The sequence below is a fragment of the Macrobrachium nipponense genome, chromosome 3 (assembly GCF_015104395.2).
Source record: "Macrobrachium nipponense isolate FS-2020 chromosome 3, ASM1510439v2, whole genome shotgun sequence".
In the NCBI taxonomy this organism is placed as follows: domain Eukaryota; kingdom Metazoa; phylum Arthropoda; class Malacostraca; order Decapoda; family Palaemonidae; genus Macrobrachium; species Macrobrachium nipponense.
The window spans coordinates 46,767,914-46,791,899 of record NC_087202.1 but is presented as its reverse complement, the minus strand read 5'-3'; the positions used below and the strand labels follow the sequence as shown (position 1 = coordinate 46,791,899).

Below are 23,986 nucleotides of genomic sequence, written 5' to 3'. Positions count from 1 at the left end.
TAGGACTAACAGTCCTCGCTAGCTATTATAATATTTCTAGAAAGCTTGTAAAACACACACACACACACACTACGACTAATATATATATTTATATATATATATATATATATATATATATATATATATAGATATATATATATATAACATATTATATATTATATATATAATATATTAATATATATTATTATATATATAATATATATATTAAGCACACGTATATTATATACATATATATATATATATATATACGTGCGCACAGACAAATAGATCAAACCATTCTTTATGTTAGGAAGAAAACAGCTCATGTTCAGTATACCGACAGAATAAATGGTGAATAAATAAGAACAAATATTACCATAAGAAACATCGGGCACGTGATACAATTTTGTTTTTACTTCAGTTAAAAAGAAAAACAAATTTGGAGTATTCCAATAAATCCGCTCTCAAAAGCACCACGTGGGTCATCGGTGCCTTTTGTACTTGGGTCAAATTTAAAGGCTAACAAAGGCCTTGAATTGAACCGCTAATGCGCCGCACCTTCTCAGCCAGTTTTAACTTGTTCCTGTGGGAAATTTCTGAACATTATATGCAGCAAATTTCACGATCAGATATAATTTCCAGTAAACACTGATTTCATATAAAATGGGCTCATGCCTTTTCTAAAAACATTTTCAACGAGTTTCATATAATAATAATTCAATTGAAAAAGCATTGACTAGAGTAAACATTGTGCGGAAAAGCGGTAAACGTTTAAATGCCTTTTCCCCCCCTCATTATCCCACCTACACAGGACCACCACCAACCTCCACAAAAGAAGGTAAATAACAGCCCACTGTCCGCGACTCCGCAGTCCGCTACTCACTGGTCCAGTCGATCTTCAGACGCCGAACTAGCAACGTGATCAGTGTTGAGTCGTGTATTGGATGATTGATTTACAAGGTGAGTGGTAGTTACGCTTGCACGTAACTTTATAGTTGTTAGGTTACTTTAGTAAGGGCTTTTAGACGGATCACCCAAAAAATCGTCGTAACTTAGCCTTTGAGTGGCTGGTCCCTCTCGTGCGAAAGTGATCGTGACATTGTTTTCGTTCTCGTGTGTTGTGTTTAGGATTCTGATTTGAGCGACATCATTGAAGAGATTGGGCTCTTTGTTATTACTGTAAAGGTAATATAGGTAGGTACTGTCCAGCCCTTTATTGTCCAGTTTGTAGGTAGGGAGCAAAGTTGGGTACTACCTACTATGGTAGTTGGGTACTTGCCTGTTTTGGGTTGACACTAATGACTTGTTGAAAAATGAGAGCGTAGTCTGATTCTTGGTGTCGTTGGTGGTAAACTATGGTGGCTGTTAATATTTGCAATTGTACAGGATATAAATTTGGCCATACCTAGTATTTCTTAAGTTAGCCTACTTGGTAGTAGTAGGTATAGGTAGTAGGGTAAACAACCGCAGACGAGCCATCGTCATCGCGTGGCTCGGCCTTATTCACCCTATATTTAATTGATGAAACAAGAATACAATTACATCTTTAAGCATATCATTCAAAAGATTGAAGTTTCGTCAACATAATGTGATATATGAAAGCCCCATACGAGCTAAAATAAGCATGTGAGCTATTCGTAAAGTATTGTTTTCAAGGCAGTTTTGAAATCCAATATGGCGGCAGTCGCGTGACTGGCCATTGTAACCACAGACAATCCACCATCTTTCCCAGCCTTCCCAGCACTCATTTTAACAATGTTAGCGTGTATAGGTAGGCGTTTATTGATCTTACTCAAGATTGCAGTTGTAATCAGGACACTAAAACAACATTATGTTGCTTATGTTAGTGAAAGTATAAAACTTTTTATTCCCGGGGTCATGGTTTGAACTGAAATTCAGTTTTTATGCATGACACTTACCTGGCAGGTATATATATAGCTGTATTTTCTGAAGTCCGACAGAATTTAAAAAACTTCCGACACACGCAGTGGTCGGCCAGGTGGTTAGTACCCATTCCCGCCGCTGGGAGGCGGGTATCAGGAACCATTCCCATTTTCTATTCATAAATTTTCTGTCGCCGGTACTGAAAACACCTGTTTTCAGTACCTCCGGCTTAGGATTTTGGAAACTTCATTTGCCGCTAAGTATCCTAATTGTCTTTTAATTTATTTACTTGGATTTGTGGCTAGGCATACGCTATCTTAAATTGATTTGAATTTGATTCATTTTTGCATAAGATATCTGAATCTAGTTAGGCTAGTTTCAGAGGGTGTTGTCTGCAAAGATAGGGTGTGGCTACCGAAAGCTTCGGTAGTTCCGCACTTGGGGGGCGCAATTAATCAGTAAACATGTCTATTTCCGTAAGGAAAAAGTATGATTCGTATGTACGCAATTAATCAGTAAACGTGTCTAATTCCGTAAGGAAAAAGTTTGTTTAGTATGTACGCTATTAATCAATTACGAAAGTCAGGGTAGTGATACTGCTAACCTTCCGGTAGACTTTATTTTGCCTAACGCTGTAGTATGGCCTACGGGTTATGACTATGTCTGCGAGAGGTGATCGCTCTCCTTCATTGTTGTGAAGAGTTCTACTTCTGTTTTTGTTACGCCTAACCCTGTAATGTTGCCTTCGGGCCCTAAAACAGTGTCTGTAGAGGTTATTGCCCTTTCTCTTATACTATTTCGATTCGTAACTTAGAATCGAAAGTGTTTGCTTTAGAGAGCAATAGTGAAGTGGCTAAGTGCAGTGACAGTGCCCCTTGTGTAGTGGAGGGTGCGTCAGATCGGCCTTATAACGCCTCTAGGTCTAGACCTCTGTCGAACTCCCAGAACCAAGGGAGAGGGCATGTCGAAAGCCGAAGGAGGGTTACAGGGAACCCCACCGATCTGGCGTGCCTTCGGCAGTTTCTGATGAAAATACCCAGATGCCAAAGTGCGTGCACATGCACGAATCCTGAAGGATTGCTTCTCGTCCTCCGAGGCGTCCTCCCCGCACAAGGGTTGGAGCTCTCGGAAGGACTCGCACCCTCTAAGAAGCTTTATAGAAGAGGACGCTTCACGTCCCTTCTCCCTCGTTATGTGTTTCAGTGAGAAGTAAGAAGGCGAAAGTTGCCTGATCACGTGTACTTCTTTCCACCAAGAAATAGGAAAAAGAAGGCAGTTTCTCTCGCTTGTTTTGACGCCTGTCAGGAGCGTGACGCTTTTCTGCACGCTTATTTGGACGATCGGCTTGAACAGGACGCTCGGATGGACGCACTCACCAGTGGACGCCGAGCGTCCTCGCCAGTGGCCGCCGAGCGCGCACCAGGACGCCGAGCGCCCTCGCCAGTGGACGCCGAGCGTCCTCGTCAGTGGACGCCGAGCGCGCACCAGACGCCGAGCGTCCTCGCCAGTGGACGCCGAGCGCGACCAGAAGCGTTTCTGTTGAACTCTTCAAGCTCTTGTTTAAGATTTGAGCATCAAGAAAGTGAACAGAACTTCGTCTTCGAAACCCAACAAGACCTCGGTTTCGTGAATTCAAGAGGTCTCTGTCAATATTATATTGCTTTTCGCAAAGGTGGATGGAGTTAAGGAAAGCTCAAGGGAAGATCTCGTTTTCTCTACCTCAGTCAAGACTTTGAGATAAGACAGTTACGGGTTATGTAAAGGCTCGACGTCCTGAACGTCAGGATTTTCGGCAACGTTCAGTAGGATTCTTGCAAAGGCACTCATCAAAAGGACGCTCTTCAGGAAAGCGCAAGACGAGACTTCCTTTGCCATACTGCCAATAAATTTAAAGCTTTTTAGACCATCTGAAAGGGTTTTTCAGATGATAGATTTTGTTAGTTTCTAGTCGAGACTTCCATGCCGATTGAGCATCGTCGTTCTACCTACCGTAAGCCCAGTCTTTTAACAGGATTCTTGTCCCTTCCTTGTTTGAGACGGGAATCGAAAAATAAAAGGCTCGACTTCCTGGATTACGTTTTGTCAATTCAGTGACTTTCCCCCATTGACAATATACTATCGTTTTGTCAAGTAAGTGGGTCTCCCCTCATTGACAAATATCTCTCTGTACCGTTAATGGGTTAGTTCTCATTGACAAACATCTCATTAACTTGATATTGCGTAAGCGAATAAGGACAAGGTTCGGAAGAGCTCTCCTTCCTCATTCGCAGACTCGTACAAGAAATAGACTTGTAGACTACGTCAATGAACGCTTATGTCCAGTATCTTAAGAAGCTGAGATGTCTGCTTCGATTCTCTAAGTTTTGTTCATGAAACTTGCCTGTCAGATATGTATGTAGCTGTATTTCCGAATTCAGCTATATATATGTCTGCCAGGTAAGTATGAACAAACTTTATTGTGATATAATAAAATTTTTTGCCTTGCGTTATTTTACTACTGGTTGGTTCAAGTCATACACGCTTGCTGTAGTTACCTCTTCGGATGGCAACCGAGAGGTCTATTGTCTACTATTTTAAGGACATTTAATCGTCACTCCCTGCAGCCTTCCAGGAGTTTCCGATTTATCTTTTACCGTTGTATGGTAGTGTTCTGACGACACAAACGCATCTATATATTTAGCGTTTTCTGTTTCGCTTAAATATACCAGCTTGAGAGTCTCTTTTTGTTCAAAAAATAACGGACCTATTTCTTCGTAGAATAGGGTAGCTGGCAACCCAGACATAAAGTTAAGAGACGACGTTCGTAAGCTGCTGGCTGCTGCTGTGTCTGACTGTCCAAGTTCCAACCGAGCCACCAGTAACAGATCGTGCGCTGTCATGCGCTGTAGGTTACGTCTCTCTCTCCTGCGGGATTGACTGACTAACCGTATCTCTGTGCTGGCGGTTACGTCTCTCCTGCGGGATTGACTGACTAACTGTATCTCTGTCCTACAATCACGGACTTTAGCCTAAGATTGAGGGGTTTTCTTACGTGAATGAATAAACGTTGCATTCGTTTTGCCTTACTATGTTCAACAGAGTTATCTCTTAATCCTTTCGGTGCTCGTTACCGCACGGTATAGAACTACGAGTCTACCGCAACATTGCACTTTTATATGCTCTCCTGCTTAGGCAAAGCGCAGCCTTATAGGGAAGTAAGCATACTTGGGGAGGGAATGGATGAGCTTGCTGGGGACCATTTCCTTCCTGAAGAAGTTTGTTTCCCCGAATAGACTGCAATTCAGACCACAGTTTTTTCTTTTCCTGCCGGGAAACTGAAATATTATTCAAGATCTAGGAATTATTCTGAACATCTCTCAGTGCGTCATGATAAAAAGAAGGTGCCGGACATCTGGATAGTGTTTCAGATGTCCTGGATCTTAATCTGAAAGAAGTAAATGCAATTCGGTAGTCCCTCCAGTCCTCGAAACGAGTTTTTGGAACCAGTGGTCCACATCAACTCTGATATTCCACAGCTCTCTCATATCTTAAGAAGTATCTTCTCTCGGTCCCTGCTCGAGTTTACGAGAAAGAGCCTATTATAACAACAGGCGTAGAATGTAACGATCATCTAGAGGTTCGTTACAGGATTGCAAAAGTCCGTACGAATCGTCTCGATCGACGGCAGCAACGATAGATTACTAACATGCTAGGTATTTTAATTAAGTGGTGTTCTTTTTATGGTTGTCTGAGAGGGTTATTTCCTCTTCAGTATGTGAAGTGTAATGTGTTACGTTAGCTTTGTGTGTGGTTCAGGTGGTCTAACTTATCCTAGCATGAAATGCCCCTGGTAAGAGAGGGCTAGGGTTTCCTGTCAACAAATTGGTCCCGTCCAGTTGTCAGACCCTTGTTATTAGCTTTCTCAACAAACAGGTCACATCCTAGTTGAGAGCTACTAAGGTTTAGCAGGCTAAGAGGCAGGACCTACGAAGTCAGCTACCTTAGCAGGTAAGGAACTTAATAAATAATTTTAAATAATTTTAAAAATTAGTTAATTTTTGAATTATGACGATGTTGCTGTCTGTGACCCACCTCCAAATGTGTCAATCAGCTATATATATACCTGCCAGGTAAGTGTCATGCATAAAAATGATATTGTTATGATACAATAAAGTTTTATGCATACTTACCTGGCAGGTATATATAATTAAATTCCCACCCTCCTCCCCTCAGGAGACAGGGTTCAGAGAAAATCTGAGGAAAACGGGAATAGTTCCAAGTACCAGCGCCACGGGAACGTGGGGGAGATCACCTGAACTACCAGTGGTCTAGCGGTTGCCGAGAGTTTTGAAAATTCTGCCAGTGCGAACAGACAACAGAGAATGTTGTTTGACAGATTTGCATCTGTCAAACAACAAAGACCTTCACGATCATTGAGGTCTGTGGAATCTCGATTCTAGCTCACCATCTACTTTTTGCCTCGCCTGTTTTCTCGGAGTCAGACACTCGTGCGAGATCAGGCGACATATAGTAGCCCTGAGTTTCTTATTGACGAAGTCGATTGCGGGCGACGTTGGGTTGCGTTGATACACCCCCAAGGTTTGCTTAGATTGAATCGCCCAGGCAGTCCAGACACTCATCCTTCAGCTAAGAATAGTGCCTTTTGGTCTTCAGGGTACAGCCTTGCTGTCCTTGATTCGTCTGACTGGTCAACTGGTCGTTCACCTGACTTTAGTACAGACTGTGCATTTCCGGATCGAAGCTTTCAATATGGAACTTAGACGTAGTCTGAAGTTCGTGATGTCAAAGCATTCGAACCTCTCCTGCCTGTTAACTTCTTGTATGTGATCAGGAAGGCCTTCTTCTAACCACCCTAGATACGACAAAGAGGGTTAGTGAGATTTTAAGCCATCGTCACAAGTTTTGGCTTTAGAGAACACAAGGAGGTGTGCTCTCTAAGCCTTTCGTTATGGCCTAAGAATGGAAACCTTTTTGTCCTTGGGCACAAGTTAGTGGGCAGGAGCCAGAGAGAGTCCTGTGCCCTGTCAGGTCTCTCAAGTTTTATCTACTTAAAATCAAGAAAGTCGAAGTCAGTCAGTCGGGCAATCTGCAGTGTTCCGAAAAAGACCAGACTTGCCCATATCGAAGTACACCCTGGTTTTAGGGTTAAGGAGTTCTTTCAAAAAATGCTCCTTCATTGTGTTTGCACAAAGATTTGAAAGCTTTTTTCTGAATGCTCACGAGGTGAGGGCGCGGCCTCGGAAGCATTTCAACAGAGCATGGCACTCAGCAACATCCTGAGTACCATGTTTTAGCGAAGCAACTCTGGGTTCACTTCACACTCCCTGCGAGATGTGAAGATGGCATATGAGATCTGCTGCTCGCTAGGGCCATACGTGTCTGCAGACACAATCTTGGGGGCAAGAAGTACTACTCATCCTATCCTGTAGAAAATGGTTAGGAAGAGCTCTTAATTTAGTTGTGGAGTCGCTGACTTCTTAACTCTGAAACGCCTAGTTAACACACATTAACTTTGGCTAGGTTGGTCAGGTGGTGATATATATAATTATATATATATATTTATTTTACTTCTTAGCCCTCATGGTATGGTCAATATGGTCTAGTCACATTGTGGTCACGCCCCCGTTGACAGATCATCTGGAGTGCACCAGCTTCATAGGTCTCTACCTCGCTGGCAACTCTAGTAAAGCAGAAGCAGACTTGGGTGACAGTAATCACGAAGTCGGCTATGCTAACAGGTGGAACCAAGATGTAAATCATCTGCATGCATTTGTGTCCCAAAATCCTTCTATTCTGTCCCTTCCCACCTCCAACGGTGGGGTTCAACTATATATATATATCTGACAGGTAAGTTCATGAGCAAAATGATATTGTTATGATACAATAAAGTTTGTTCATACTTAACTGGCAGATATATATATATTCAAGTACCCACCCACCTCCCCTCAGGGGACAGTGGAAATAAAAATTATGAATAGAAAATGGGAATGGTTCCTGATACCCGCCTCCCAGCGGCGGGAATGGGTACTAACCACCTGGCCGACCACTGCGTGTGTCGGAAGTTTTTTAAATTCTGTCGGACTTCAGAAAATACAGCTATATATATACCTGCCAGGTAAGTATGCATAAAACTTTATTGTATCATAACAATATCATTTTACCTTGTAGTTGGTGGTTTTATCTTTACTGCCATCACAACTGAAACTCCACAGTGCTTACTGTTTGATTGTAATTATACACGTTTTGGTCTTAATTCACTTCAAATTGCTCTTGAACTATGTTGCTGTTCCTGGTTCCTAAGCGCTCACTCCACACACAGTTACGGGCAGCACATGAGTACGCGGTGTATGAGGTGCAAAGCTTTATTTCCTTAATTGTTTACTTTACTTATTATTTAGTTTAACTACGTTTTTACTTAAAAATGTTTATTTATTTCATGTCTTATTATCCCTTTTTTGCAACTAAATTAACCCTGAAAAATATAAAAGTAGTATTTCTGATGTACTTAAAAGCAGACGACGCGACGAAAGTAGATACAAGCAGGTTGCAAAATGACTCATTGTTGCCAATCTAGTGGAGTTTCACATATAGGTACGCCGATGCATTTACAAACTGTTTCCATGAATTCTAGTTGTCATAGTAGGGTAAACAACTGCAAACGATCCATCGTCATTGCGCTGGCCAGGCCTTATTCACTCCATGTTTAATTGGTGAAATAAGAATACAATTACAAATTTAAGCATACCATTCAAAAGATTGAAGTTTCGTCAACATAATGTGATATATGAAAGCCCCATGCGAACTAAAATAAGCATGTGAGCTCATCGTAAAATATGTTTTCAAGGCAGTTTTGAAATCCAATATGCAGCAATCGCATGGCTGGCCATTCTAACCACAGACAATCCCATCTTTCCCAGCCATCCCAGCACTCATTTGAACAATTTTAGTGTATATATGTAACATTTATTGATCTTACTCAAGATTGCAGTTGTAATCAGTACAATAAAACATTTTGTTGCCTATATATATTAGTGAAAGTATGAAACTTTTTATTCCCGGGGTCATGGTTTGAACTGAGTTTATTTTTACCTTGTAATCGGTAGTTTTATCTTTACTGCCATCACAACTGAAACTCCAGTGCTTATTTGATTGTAATTATACACATTTTGGTCATAATTCACTCCAAATTGCACGTGAAACAGTTACGAGCAGCAGACGACAACATGTTTATGAGGTGCAAAGCTTTATTCCCTTAATTGTTTACTTTACTCATTATTTAGTTTAACTTTTCTTCAAAATGTTCTTTTAATTCATGTCTATTAACCCCGAAAAATTACAGATATTTCTGAAGTACGAGCAGACGACGGCAAAAAGACTCCTTGTTGCCAATCTAGTGAGCTTCATACATACTCATTTACAAACTTTTATGAATTCTAGTTGTCATAGTAATGCAGTAATGATAAAATTTCTGTAATATGCATATACTATGCTACAAATAGATACGCTAATTTCACTTATTTCCCCGGTTTGTGTAAGTCTTATACCCAGTTTGTAGGGTAAACACCAATTGACAACATTTATAAACAATTGAAGAGCGCAAAGAATGTCGTAGTTCCCTTGGATAAGTTGTGGTTGGAAGTCGTGTTTATGATTGTTGTGATGAAAGTGCCCCACCGTCTATGGGTACAAGTGGTGTGCAGATTTAGCACAGGAAATGGGAAGTTTGTTGACGAGCGACTCCGCAAACATCAAGATGGTGTCAATCTTTTAAACATTTTTAATTGTAAGTAAAAATTTTGAAAGCGTCATGGGGGTAGTGTTCACTGCGTTGGCCACACTTTTCATTACCCTGTATTTAAATCTTAAATTATGGCCTTAATTTCTAACTTTGGAGAAAATACTTACAGGCAATCCCCGGGTTACGACAGGGGTTCCGTTTTTGAGACACGTCATAAGCCGGAACATCGTCAAAAATCCTAAGAAACCCTTACTTTTAATGCTTTGGGTACATTGAAAACTATGTAAACTGAATTCTTATTGCATTTTTCATTAAAAAATAAAAAAACCTTCAAATATTATTTATTTTGCATTTTTGGCGTCCTATTTCACTTGCAGGATCAGTGTTGTAGGCATTGTAACCCTGGAAATAATGTCTGATGAATATAATTGAGAAGCGCCTTAGCCTTGGAATGTCGTAAGCTGAACCCGTTGTAACCCGTTGTATTTCGAAAGGAGAGTAGAGGTCTTAAGCTCCTGCTATCACCACCAACTCATGACTGATGACCATCTCCAGTGTCAGGACGTGTTAAAGTACTTTTTCGGAGGGTGGCCAAAAACACGGTAGTCAGTGAGTAGGCCAGGCCAGTCGGTTGTTTACCTTGTAAAAAATAATTTAAATTTTGTCAGTAGCTACCAAAAGGTTAGTAATGCATGTTTGCTTAATCACTTTGGATAGGTAATAGGGACCTAAATTAAACACTGGATAATAAGCTAGGAGCGTAAATGCAACATTGCATGTGAATGGATTAAGGAAAATTTATTGTTTACGGTTTTTACTGTATTGTCAGGCTATGTATATGGTAATTATGAGGGCATACCTGGTACTGGACATGGCGCACAGGCCTACTATTTTGCACAATAACTGGTAGGTAGGTAGTTACTGAACTATAGGGATGAACTGAACTACAGGGATGAGGCAGGCTGGTAGTCTGCAGTTTTATTGGGACCTTAAACTCTCTTAGGTTACCTTAATGTGTGACTAGACTAACATAGAAACTGCTGATCTTGGGTACTAGTCTTCTTACCAAGTCCCACAGGGTTAGGTATGGGATGGTGTCAGCACGGAGCGCCTACACTTTAGTTGGCCAAGAGTATCATCTGCTAGATAATTGCCTGACGAATACAAACAAGATGGCGCGACATGATGGCGGCGGAATGGAAGATAATATTTTGGTAAAACTTGACAGCTAGAGCGTATGTTTTGTTTGGCCCGATTTGTTAAAACTTGCATGAAAAGATGATAATAATATAATCATATTTTCAGGCATAATTTTTGTAAAACAGTAAGGGGGGGACCTATTAGGAGACCGGGGTTTAAGGTTGGGGGGGGGGGGGGGGGGGTGGGGGGGGGGGGGGGAAACAAACACGACTACAATTAACACTAGGAAATCCACGAAACAGCTGTGTGGCTGACCCCCTTACTATACATTCGTTCGGACATGAGTTGCACAGCCTGGCTACCTAAACTGTCCCCCTACTCGACATTCGTAGTTCGAATATATGGACAGTTAGTCTTAAGTGGACGTTTGGGTATGAGATGTGCGGCTTGGCTAACTAAACTGACCCCCAACCAAATGAACCAACCTAACCTGACTTAAGGTGTGTGTCCTAACCAGGCCAAGAGGCTTGTCCCCCCTGGACCCCCAGTATGGTAACAATGATTATGACCTAACCAAATGAACCAACCTAACTTGACTTAGGACACGTATCCTAACCTGGCCTTAATTTCTAACTTGGGAGAAAACACTTACGTACTTCAAGAGGAAAGCAGAGTTCTCAAAAGCACCACTTGGGTCATTGGTGCCTTTTGTACTTGGGTCAAATTTCGAGGCTAACATAAGCCTTGAATTGAATCACCTACTCATCCAGTTTTAACTTGTTCCTGTGGGAAATTTCCCAACATTATATGCAGCGAATTTCACGATTCAGATATAATTTCCAGTAAACAACAATCTTAAAGGATGATGGTGTTTACGCCGGCAACTGGGGAAACCTGGTAATTGTTTAGGAAGGAGCTAGACAACATTTAAATAATTAGTTAAACCCCAGAATAAGGTTATGGTTTGCATAAATTTATTATGTATTCATGATAATTCATTTGAAAATATTTGTTGTTGTAAAAGTAACCAGATTCCTGACACAAATTTCATCAGTTTTGGAGAACTTTAGCTACGATGTGTTCGAGCTTAACTATTTTTTTATTACTGTTGCCAGTTGGTTTGTGTTTGCCCTCCAAACTTGGGATAAGACTTACCTTGGAAATAAGTGAATAGAGCGTATCTTTTTGTAATATACAGGCAGTCCCCGGCTTACAGCGTTCCGAGGTTACGGCACTTTCAATTATATTCGCCAGAAATTATTTCCAGGTTTATTGTGCATGTTCCAGGGTTACACCGCTTATGTCGCCGATCTAGCGGAAGAAATATGACTTAAAAAATCGCCAGAAATTATTTCTAGGTTTACAGTGCCTGTTCCAGGGTTACACCACTTACGTCGCTGGTCTAGCGGAAAAAATGACTTAAAAATCCAAATTAATCATTGTATGGTTTTTTTGTGAAAAATGCAATAAAAATGCAGCTTACATAGTTTTTCATACTCCCAAAGCATTGTAAGTAAGGTTTTCTAAGGATTTTTGACAATTTTCTGGCTTAAAATGATTTTCTGCTTACGGCGTCTCGAGAATGGAACCCACGTTCCCGGGTTACGACGCCTACAGCGCTGATCTAGTAGAAGAAAAATTACACTATAAATGCAAAATAATCAATATTTGATTTTTTTATGACATTTTTTTTTTTTTAATGAAAAATGAAATAAGAATGCAGTTTACATAGTTTTGAATGCATCCAAACCATTTTTCTTAGGATTTTTTACTATCTTCCGGCTTACAACAATATTCGGCTTACAAAGCATTTCAAGAATGGAACCCCCATCGTAACCCGGGGACTGCCTGTATATATGCAAATATTGTTTAAATGAGTGCTGGGAAGGACGTGGCCACAACTGTAGAACCAAATTGCACTCGCAACCAGACACGACATATTGGAATTAAAAACTGCCTTGAACACATTTTACAAAGACTTCACATGCTTATTTTACTTCGTATGGCAGTTTCGTATATCTCATTTTGTTGACGAAACTTCAATCTTTTGAATGGTATGCTTAAATATTCAATTAGTATATTGTTTCACCAGTTAAATAGAACGAAAAAGTGGCCTTTAATTGTATCAATGGTTGCACAGTGGTGCTTAATTAACCCTATATAATTTCTAATGTAACTGCCTTACTTAAACTAACCAAACCTCACTTTGCATCCCTTACAGACCCCCAAAGTAACATTGTTGATAGGGATGTAGGCATTCACTGTTTATTTTTTGGATGTGTCTTGTCTTTCTTTTCTCAAGTAAATTTGAAAAACCTAATAACAATTCTGATTCTTTAAAATAGCATTTGTTGTGCGATTTAGCCTATGTTAGGAATTGAGTTATACTTTGCTTGAGCACTGGCAAAAAATGTGGGTTGTGTGCATTTGTGAGACTAGCCATCTTTGTTAGGGCATAGGAACCTTTACCAAGCTTCCATTTGTTCTAACAATGAAGCAAGCAGGCTTTTGTCATTTGTATGGATTAACTAAAGCAAAAGTTTTCCTTTGTTTTATAAAAAGTTTTTGCAATTGAGTACACTTAGTAATGTCGTGCCAGTTCTAAAGAGTAGTACATCTGCAGACTGCAGTAACTATAGGCCTATTTCTCTTCTTTCTCTGCTCTGCAAAGCTGAAGAAAAACTTATTTTTAAGCCACTACAGATATGTGGAGTCAAAGGATTGTAAGCTGTTAGTCAATATGCATATAGGTAAGTAGCAGTTAGGCACCTGTGATGCTCTCTTAGATTTGACTTGACATTTGCAAGAGGACTTTAAAAATAAGGGTTTTGACTTTTGAGATTTTAGTGCTTCTTTTGATTTAGTAGATCACGAGGCTTTATTCATAAACAGAATCTGGGAGTGGGTGGATACCCAAGTCTCAGAATTACTTAAGATACCCATACAGGTAGGCAGCAGCAAGTTGCTGTTGTTTGGTTTTATTACTGCCCTCCACAAGGATGATTGCCTCTGGTGGGCCTTTGTACATTTTCTAGATAAGTTACTTCTTATATTTTATAAGTCTTTAAGTGTTTTCTTATCGGCACGTATTGTAGCTTTTGCAGAATAGGAGTCTTTAGTTCTTTTTTCTGTTTGCTTTCTTGTATGATTTTCAAATCAGACAGAATTTTTTTGTATAGTTTTGGTATGCAATGTTCAAATGCTCTCTCACTTGACTTACAATTTGTTCTAGGTTCAAATAGCCTGTATGCTTCACTTGCATGTCTGATCACTATTCGTTTCAAGTCTATAGAAACTTAGGCAGTTTCTTAGATATCTTGGTTCACCATATTTTAGTGCTCTAAAGACTACGAAGTATTATAGTTTGTATTATATTATTGCTTTTACTGAAAGCCAATGTAGCTCAATTAGTGCTAGGTTTATTCTGTCATGGTAACATAATCCTTTTATTAATATGGTGTTTCTGTTTTGTATATCATATCCAAATAATATACACTCAGCTTTGTCTTCATTTAGTTTTAGTTTCTTTGTTGACATCCACTTTTTTACATCTTTCATTATTGCATCAATTTTACTAATGGCCTCTTTTACTGTTTTGACAGGAAAATAGAACTGAGTACATATCAACAGCATGCAGTTGCTTGTTTAGGATTCTAGGTAATTCAGTTGTGTAAATGCCAAATAGCAGTGGGCCCAGGGTGCTGCCTTGTGGCACTCCTCTAGTTAGCTTTTCTTTTCTGATTTCACATTTGACAAACCACTTTAACTTTCCTGTTTTCTAAGTAGCTTTTGTAATATTTATGTACACCATCGTCAATGGCTACTGCTCTCAGGTCTTCAAACAGCAGATTATGGTCAACTGTGTCAAATGCTGCACTTGGGTTGAGCATAATCAGGATACCACATTTTTACATCATTTGTAATTGCTCACAATGTAGCTTCATCAAGTATAATGTAGAGTTATTTCAATTGTTTCCACGTTTGTTTATGAACTACAGTTTCCATAAGTTTTGATAAGTAGGGTAGGTTCAGTATTGGCCCATAGAAGCAAGATTTTTTTTATCACCTTTTCTTTTGTAAGCCAACTTTATACAAGCAAGCTTTTCACTATTTGGGACAATATCAAAATATAGCTCACACAGTTGATCGAAGATTTTTGCCTCTTTTAAGTCGCTTCTGGGAAACTGGTAATTTTCACAATAGGTGTTTTTTGTTTTTTCATTTTTTTTTCTCGGTTCTTCAAACTTAATGAATTTGCTCGTACATTATGACCACTGGGAGATTAGAATGGACTACTTTTTCTAAACTATGACAGATTCTTTCTATTTTTTCTTCAAAGTAGTTCACAAAGTTATCAGCCAGGTAGTTCCTCGCTGGATGAGTGGTTTTCGCACTCGGCTGCCAATCCGGTGGTCCGAAGTTTGATTCCCGGCTCTGCCAACGTGGAATCAGAGGAATTTATTTCTGGGGATAGAAATTGATTTCTCGATATATTGTGGTTCGGATCCCACAATAAGCTGTAGGTTCCTAGCCACATAAAAATATCTAATCCTTCGGGCCAACCCTAGGAGAGCTGTTAATCAGCTCAGTGGTCTGGTTAAACTTAAGATATACTTATCAGCCAGGTTCTTGGTCACAGGTTACATTAGGTAGAACTTTTTCTCTTGAGTCCTACCTAGTATTCCAGATAAATTATTGTGGATTTTCTTAGGAATTTTCTCTTCACTAAGTATTTTATTTTAATATATTTTCTTGGTTTTCAATTTCTGGCTGCTTTATACAGTGATAAATTTACATTTCTTCTTGATTTTTGTTTATTCTTTTCCATAGATATTCAATTTTTCTTAGCTTCACATAATTCGATGTTAATCCATTTGGTATTTTAACTATTATTTGCCTTCATGTGCAGGACTTTCCAATTTCAAGCGCTTTGATTCAGTCTCTCTACTGCACCACGAGTCAAGTCTTCACTCAATTGTTGGCACTTCTAGGTATATCAGTGTTTCATTTTACCTCAGGGGTGTGCAACCTTTTCAAATGATGGGCCGCTAGTGAAAAATCTCAAGTTGTGGAATGCCGCACATCAGGGTGTTAGAAAGGCGTGCTTAGTAAAAATCCAACTGCCAGATTAGTCTTGGACAGGTATTCCTTGTTTAACATTGCGTTTTCGTTCCAGTGACCACATCATTAAAAGAATTAGTCACTAAAGGCATTATTCTCTTTATTTCGACTAGGTAATAGCATTTAATTTTCAGTCATACACATAACTAGTTTCTGACGTAGCCTACTAGTACTTGGTAGAGTTCTCACAATGCATTTTACATTTTATTACTCATTTTAACTTCATTTTATAACACATTTAGCCTACTATAGTAAGCCAATACAGTGCTATACTTATTTAGCAGTCTTTTTCATATTCTAAATTTGGTATTTCATAATTATCGCTATTAGATTCTTTGTCATTTATTTTTATTGTAGAGGGTGGTGGAGAAAAAAAGTAATGAATGAATTTATGTGATCACATGGCATTTGAATCAGTCAAAATGTAAACAAAGCACAATGCCATCTATTGAGGAAAGTGAACACTAAACTATTTGCTAATGGTATAAGGATTTTCTAGCATTGATAAAGATTTATGCTTGCACTTCTTACCTCGAGTATCATATAATCTCATATCGAATATGTATGTAAATACACAGTTGTATAAAAACTATCAAACTGTATTACATGTATGTCTTTCAAGCATAAAAATTATCAAACTGTATTGCATGCAAGTCTTTCAAGCATACTAAGAGTAAGGAATCGGGCATGCCAAATGTCTTCTTGTTTTGATTAAAAGGATTGACTTGGTAGAGACTTCTCCTGAGGATTATTTTAAAAAATATATTTATTTTCAAGGTAATATTAAAAACATATTTGACTTCACACATTTTCTTTCCCTTACTAAGAATTCACACGTTTCTTTTCATTACTAAGAATTATTCTCACAAAAACAGGGGAGATATGGCATTTTTGTTGTCTTGAAGTTGTAAACAAACGTGGGGCCTCACGTTTGGCCTCACAACGAACTAATGGCGGCTGAATTAACCAACCAGGGGAGTTCCCAGACCATAGAATGCTTACTTTTAAGAGGTTCAAATGTATAGTTGTTGTTGTTGTTGTTTTAAGGTTTTCAAAACCTAGGCTAGGCTAGATTATTGGCACTGAATAGCCTTTCTCTTGGCCGCCATTGGCAATTTTTTATTTTCATATTGTTTTTTGTTTCTCTCTCTTCATGTCGTCGTAACTCGGAATTGTTGTAAAACAAGTATGAGGAGTACCTGTATTTCTAAATTATGAAAAACATTCTGTAGCATAAAAAGGCTTTCACAGGTCATGTAAATGTAATAAATAATAATTTTTTTAAAATCATACTATGACCTATGCAAATCAAAAAATCTAAAGAAGTAGGTAAAACAAAAGCGCCCATTTTCCTTTGATGTTTTGTTTTTTGTTACCAGTAGCCATTGCTTTAAAATTATCTGTAAAAAAAGTCATAACTCCTATTAGTGCAGGAAATGCATAGTTACAAGGCTTGTTATAAAATACAATCACACTTTTCAGAGATTTATAAAATACCGAGGAAAAAAAACTACACTCATGCATGAGCCACCACAACACCAGTCACTGTCTGACTGAGGCAGCCAATTTTCTCGGATGTATTGGTCCTGACAAGTGAAAGCTAGAACAATAGCTAAAATTACAGTTTACTGAAATAATCTGTGGTGGTCATTCAGACTAAATCTCTCTCTCTCTCTCTCTCTCTCTCTCTCAAAACACAGATATAGGAACAAGCCAGAAAAAGTCAGTTGAAGTCCTAAATTGTTAAGCGTTCCTGGCATAATTCTACAAAACTGTAAGGCACAGTTCAGTTAAGTAGGTAATATGAGAGTTCTGTTATTACAAAAGCATGAAGTTAAATTGTTTGAAGATGCATTGAGTTTTTCATTCAGGTGTGCTTTGTTAATCCTCCCTCAGGAAAATGGTTCTCCCCAAAATTATTACAACAAAATGGTATGGTGAGGGGAAGTCAGTGTTAGAATTCAAAAGAGCGGCTCAGCTGAGTGATGATGAATCAGAAACTTCTATCAAGAAGAGTGGAAAAATAATTTGTTATATGTCTTCATTGTTCATAAGGTATGTCAAGTAGATTTTTGTTGCTGTTACTGAAATTTATGTGCTGTGATACCACCATTATAGTTATAAAGTAATTCAGCCAAACCAAAGACCTGTGCACCACATTTTTGGAGTTTTACATCAGGAAGCTGATGCTTTGTTGCAGTTACCTTTGTAATTGAAATTGACAGTAGGATTTTATTTTATACATCATATAAGTAATTTACCAAGTAATTACGTACCTATACTTTCTACTCACATGACAGTTAAAATTTGTAGTTTGTGTTAGCGATTGAATTGTTTTTTGTCTAGGTGACTTAACCCTCCCACTATTGGGAACCATATGAACAACCAAACAGAGGAGCTCACTTCTTCTCTGCTGGAGTTCAGTGTAACATCAGATGTTTGTGGCAGCTTTCTTTGGTGTTTTGCTTCGCCTTTTCTTTGGGTTTGGTGACATATTCGTATCTTTGGTAGCTTTTCCGCTGAAGTTAGTGAGTTCGGCAGTCCCTTGCATTAGCAATATGTCAAATTTAAGCGCCTCCAGTGGTAAGCGAGTTCAGCAGTCCCTTGCATTATCAATATGTCAAATTTAAGCACCTCCATTGGTAGATGTTGTAAGGAGGGCTGCAAGACCCGAATGATTAGTATAACGTATGATGGTTTAAATGTAGAGGTGAAGAATGTATATGATGGGATGAGAAGCAGTGGAAGAATTTGAGGTCTCATTTAGACAAGTAGAACGGACAGAAAGCTTAGGGCTCAGAGGTTAGAACCTATTAACATTTCTGTGATTAACCAAACAAAAACTTCTTTCAGTTTTCTTCTGAAGATTGAAAAAGAAACCCACAAATTCAATTTGTAACTTGTTTACTTCTAAGTATTTACATTAAGTTTTACTCCACACTCGAGTACTTTCAGGCCCTTCTGTGGCCCATTCTCAAGAGATGTTTGGGATGTTAGCCTGGGTCAAGGCCCAGCAGTCTTCTGGAACTTCTTCTCGTTGTGCTGTCATTTATGCGATGGCTGTTCTGGTTTTCTTGAGAGTTGCCAATCCCCTCTTGTCGCTCTGATATCCTGAGCTGATGGTCAATGGAATTCACCCTTGTGGTAAGGGTGTGGTCACCGAAAGTCTGTTGGGCAGGAAACCTAATCTCCAGGTCAGCAGGGTCAATCTTAGCTTCTTTTAATATCAAAGCTCGGCTTATGGGATCTTCTGAGGTAAAACCTTTGTTTCCTTCAATTACTTTGATCTCTCTGATAAGCGCACCTTCTACTACCCTCCTGTGACTAATTTTGTTGCTTTTGTATATAAGCCTACTGTTTTTGAAATCCATCCTATGGTCATTTTCCCAACAATGTCTAGCTATAGCACTCCCCTGAGAGTTAAGCTGTACTGCCCTTCTATGTTCTTGGACTCTAGTCCTTATTCCCCTACCTGAATAAACATAATGAGGGTATTTTCAATCCAAACATCGAAATAGGCGTCTTCCTTGAGTTGATCAAATTGTGTGTCAGTGATACTTATTTCACGTTTGAGGGACATGTTTACAAACAAAAATATGGAGTAGCTATGGGGTCCTCATTATCACCTATACTCGCTAACATCTATATGGAATATTTCGAAACTAATTTAGTTCCTAATGTGAATGTCCCTAACTTAAAACTGCAAGGATGGTGGAGATACGTGGATGATATTTTTGCTATTCTGCAAGGGGATGGAAATAAAATAGAAACTTTTCTAGATGAGCTCAATAAGTTTGATAACAATATCCAGTTCACTTTAGAGAAAAGTAACAATAATAAACTGCCCTTTTTAGACATACTCATAGAAAGAAAAGAAACAGGATATGAATTCAGCACATATAGAAAGCCCACACATACAAACTCATATATTCATTTCTTCTCTTTTCATAGTCATGATATAAAAATAGGGGTTCTAACAGGTTTATTTCTTAGGGCAATGAGAACGTGTGACCCTTGCAAGATAGAGCAAGAAATAAATTACATCGATAAAAGCTTCGATGCATTAGCATACCCGGAATGGTTCAGAAAAAGGGCACTCAACAAAGCTAGAAAAATATTTTACAGAGCGAATGTAGAGAGTACATGGAATAAAGAAAACAAGAAAATAGTTGCCCTCCCTTTTATGCCTAAAATGAAACAAATCACTTCAAAAATGAAAGAAAGTCAATATAAATTTGTATATACATTTGATAATACTTTAAAAAACAAAGTATGTAAAAATAAATTGGAAGGAGAAGACAGTAATACAGATGATGTAGCGGGGGTATATATAATCAATTGCAATAATTGTGGAGACAGATATGTGGGGGAATCAGGTAGGGGAATAAGGACTAGAGTCCAAGAACATAGAAGGGCAGTACAGCTTAACTCTCAGGGGAGTGCTATAGCTAGACATTGTTGGGAAAATGACCATAGGATGGATTTCAAAAACAGTAGGCTTATATACAAAAGCAACAAAATTAGTCACAGGAGGGTAGTAGAAGGTGCGCTTATCAGAGAGATCAAAGTAATTGAAGGAAACAAAGGTTTTACCTCAGAAGATCCCATAAGCCGAGCTTTGATATTAAAAGAAGCTAAGATTGACCCTGCTGACCTGGAGATTAGGTTTCCTGCCCAACAGACTTTCGGTGACCACACCCTTACCACAAGGGTGAATTCCATTGACCATCAGCTCAGGATATCAGAGCGACAAGAGGGGATTGGCAACTCTCAAGAAAACCAGAACAGCCATCGCATAAATGACAGCACAACGAGAAGAAGTTCCAGAAGACTGCTGGGCCTTGACCCAGGCTAACATCCCAAACATCTCTTGAGAATGGGCCACAGAAGGGCCTGAAAGTACTCGAGTGTGGAGTAAAACTTAATGTAAATACTTAGAAGTAAACAAGTTACAAATTGAATTTGTGGGTTTCTTTTTCAATTTCTGTGATTGACTGTAACATACCTCCTTCCCTGTTTTTATGCTTAGCCTCCACCCTGAGTCCCCCTAACATTTTACCATCAACTCCTGTACCTTGCTATGTTGCTTCCGAACCCAATGCCATGACCAGCCTCAAAAGTAAATTTGATTGCAAATTTGACTTTTTATTCAATACTGTATCTGTTGAGAGTCAGTTAAGGTCCTATATGGATCAGATGGAGGAGGTTGCTGTCTGTTCCGCTGACTCTCCAGTCACCCTTTCTTATAATTCGGTAGCTCATGATTCAGACAGCTGTTGGAAGTGCATCAGTGTCAGTGTGTATGAGGTGTCCTCTGATTTAGGCAAGTCTCGTCCTACTAAGAGAAGTCACATTGGTGAGGTCTCTCCTATCGCGGCCAAGCTCACCAGGGAGCCTCAACCTGAACCAGGTTGTAGTTCATGGCGCAGCCCGGAGTGTTTTTCATCATGTTCATTCAGTGCTCTTGGTATTTCTTTGTCATCTGGTTCTTTTGTAGTAGAACAACGTGGGTATTTTTTGGCTACTTTTCCTGTTTCCAGCTAGCTGCTGCTGTTTTGCCTGCCTCTCCCTTTCTTATGAGGAATCAAGTGGACTCCGGTACGCATCTCCCCAAGACGGTTCTTTCCTCATCGGCAAAGAAAGCCTTAAAGGAGGTGGAGGGTTAGTTAGCGATGAAGAAGGAACAAGGCAAGACCACCTTTGCTTTTCTGCCAGCAAGACTTACAGCCAGATCTCTCTTCTATTCCACAGGAAAAGCTCCATCCTTGGGAGGTGCAGACTATTCCCAAAGTGACTTCTCGGGACTTCTTGATTCAGCTAGACGTTCTGCCTTCTCATTAGTAATGTGTTTTTCACCTCTTTGGAGTTTGATCATTTAGTGAAGGATTTGTTTAAGGTCCCAAGGTGTTCAGTTTCCTCAAATGATGATTTGGGCTGTCACCAGGAAAGTTGAGGACATCGATATTTTGGTGACAGATGTATCATCGGATTGGCTTTACATTTTATCATGTGCAGATGAAGCTGTTGGAGATGACTTCTTGGAGGTTGCTTCCCTTTTTTCCATTGGGATATTTAAAAAGAGGGCGTTTTGGTTCTCCTTCAACACCAGAGGAGTGACTTTCATTCAGAAGTTGGTTTTATATTTTCCCTACGACAAGAAGTACCTGTTTCCTCAATTGGCTGTGAAGGAGATTGCCACTGATCTTCTGAAGAATCTACTCATGATCCAGCGCAGTCCTCAAAGCGCCCATAGGAGTTATTCTTCATTTGCTGCAAAATCGATCTCTCCCCTGCAGCAGCAGCCCTTACTGTTCAAGATCTGCATCAGTGCCCAGTTCAGTGCTAGGTCTGTCGAGAGCACCTCAGTCAGACCTGTTAAAAATTTGTGCTCTTGTAGGACCCAGGCTTCTTTTCTGGGAGAGGTAGAGTGCAAGAGTTGTGGACCCTTGGACAATCAAGGTGGTGAAAGACTGATGCTCTATCCCATAATCAGTCAGTGCTGTCATCCATCCAACCTGGGGGGACTGGATGATCACCCTGGATATGCAGGTTGTGTATTTCCACATTCCAGTATACCAGGACTAGGAATTACCTACAATTTGTCTTTAAGGCAAGGTCTACCAGTTTAAAGCTTGTTCCGGTCTCTCCATGGCTCCATGCGTCCCAGCTCCTCTCTCTAAGTGGCTGCACCTGCTTGCTAGGCATCAACGTATGCATATACTTGGATGACTGGCTCCTCCATTCATTGTCACAGGATCAATGCACGAAGGTTCTACCCAGAAAAATCTGCTAACCACTGAGGAAATTCTGTATTTGGGGATGAGGGGAGATACTTCAGTTTTTGGGTTTTTCCATCCCCAAAGAGAATACTGCCATGTCTTCAGTCATTACAGAATCTCCTTGCACTAGAGTCATGTTCAGCCAATCAGTGGATGAGTCTGCTAGGGACTCTCTTCCATCAAACAGTTAGTGGTGTTAAGACTGCTACACATAAGACCCCTTCAATTCTTCCTAAGAGGAAGCTGGAGCAGGAAGGAGCAACCAGATTTGGTGACATTTCCCACAGGCAACTTACAGGTTTTTGGGACTTTGTCCCGGGAACAACAAGATCTCCACACAACTTAAAATACTGACTGCTGTTCATCTAAGATAAATGAGTTGGGAAGTCCGTGGTGGTGCATTCCAACAACACCACCGTGCTTTCCTACATAAAGAAATAGGGCGGAATAGACTATCTGTTTTTGAGGCAGCAAAGGCACTGCTCCTCTTGGCAAATCAGTATCTGGTTGAGATCGTCACCCGATTTATTCACAGGAGGAAGAATGTCTGCATACGAATTAAGTTGGCAAGGACAAGTCCTTCCAACAGAATAGATTCAAAACCCAGCTGTGTGCAGCAGCTCTTGTAAATTATGGGGCAGGTCGATGGTTCACTATCCTACCCCTAATTTCCAAAGGATTTCAAACACAGCCAGGTTTAGAGTCCATTCTTTTCGCCGCATCAAAGAACCACCGCCTTCCTCTATTCTGTTCGCTAGTTCTGGATCTTTTGGTATGGACAAAAAATGCATTGCTCGTGAATTGGTCGAACATAGACCTTCCCTCCCTTCGACATGGTGAGGGAAGTAATCAACGAATTCCTATTGCACCAAGATGAGACGATGACATAGATGGCCCCTTTTTGGCCTCATGAGGAGTACTTCTTTGATATACTGAGGCTTTTAGTGGATTTTCCCAGACTGCTACCTCAAAATCCACATTCAAACAATCCCACATTTGGAAATTCTATTAAGGTCTTTCCACTCCGACTGGATTTTCTAGGTAAGCTGTGGCTGCTATTTCAAAATGTAGACATCATTCCTCCAACAGAGTCCACCGTCCAGGTGAGCAATTTCTGAGAGTGGTTTAGCAGCAGTGATGACATCTCTTCTACTAAAACCACTGTAGTTCAGATAGTGGACATCCCTCTTTTTCCCAAGAACCGTCAGGGGTGCTCTACATCTGCCATCAAAGGATATAGGGCAATGTTGGGGTCTGTGTTTACACTGTTTAAACATAGGGGTATAGATTTGGTACAGGCCGTACGAAGAAAGATGTCTAAGAATACTATTTCTTTTTGGATACG

The 23,986-nt window shown here is 39.7% G+C and overlaps 1 protein-coding gene across 5 annotated transcripts in view; it reads left to right on the top strand.

Annotated features, from left to right (window-relative positions):
• The first annotated feature begins 771 nt into the window (after positions 1–771).
• The window catches only part of LOC135221739 (uncharacterized), a 43,467-nt gene continuing 20,252 nt past the window's right edge, over positions 772–23,986 (top strand). Inside the window, exons 1-3 of one of the 5 annotated variants that reach the window (XM_064259541.1) lie at positions 772–939; positions 17,563–17,636; positions 17,759–17,917. In XM_064259541.1, the coding sequence (XP_064115611.1) occupies positions 17,763–17,917 (155 nt within the window). In that variant the 5' untranslated portion in view covers positions 772–939; positions 17,563–17,636; positions 17,759–17,762. Of the gene's footprint in view, positions 940–17,562; positions 17,661–17,733; positions 17,918–23,986 lie in introns of all 5 variants that reach the window. The other 4 variants (XM_064259543.1, XM_064259542.1, XM_064259544.1 and 1 more) reach the window with 4 other exon arrangements.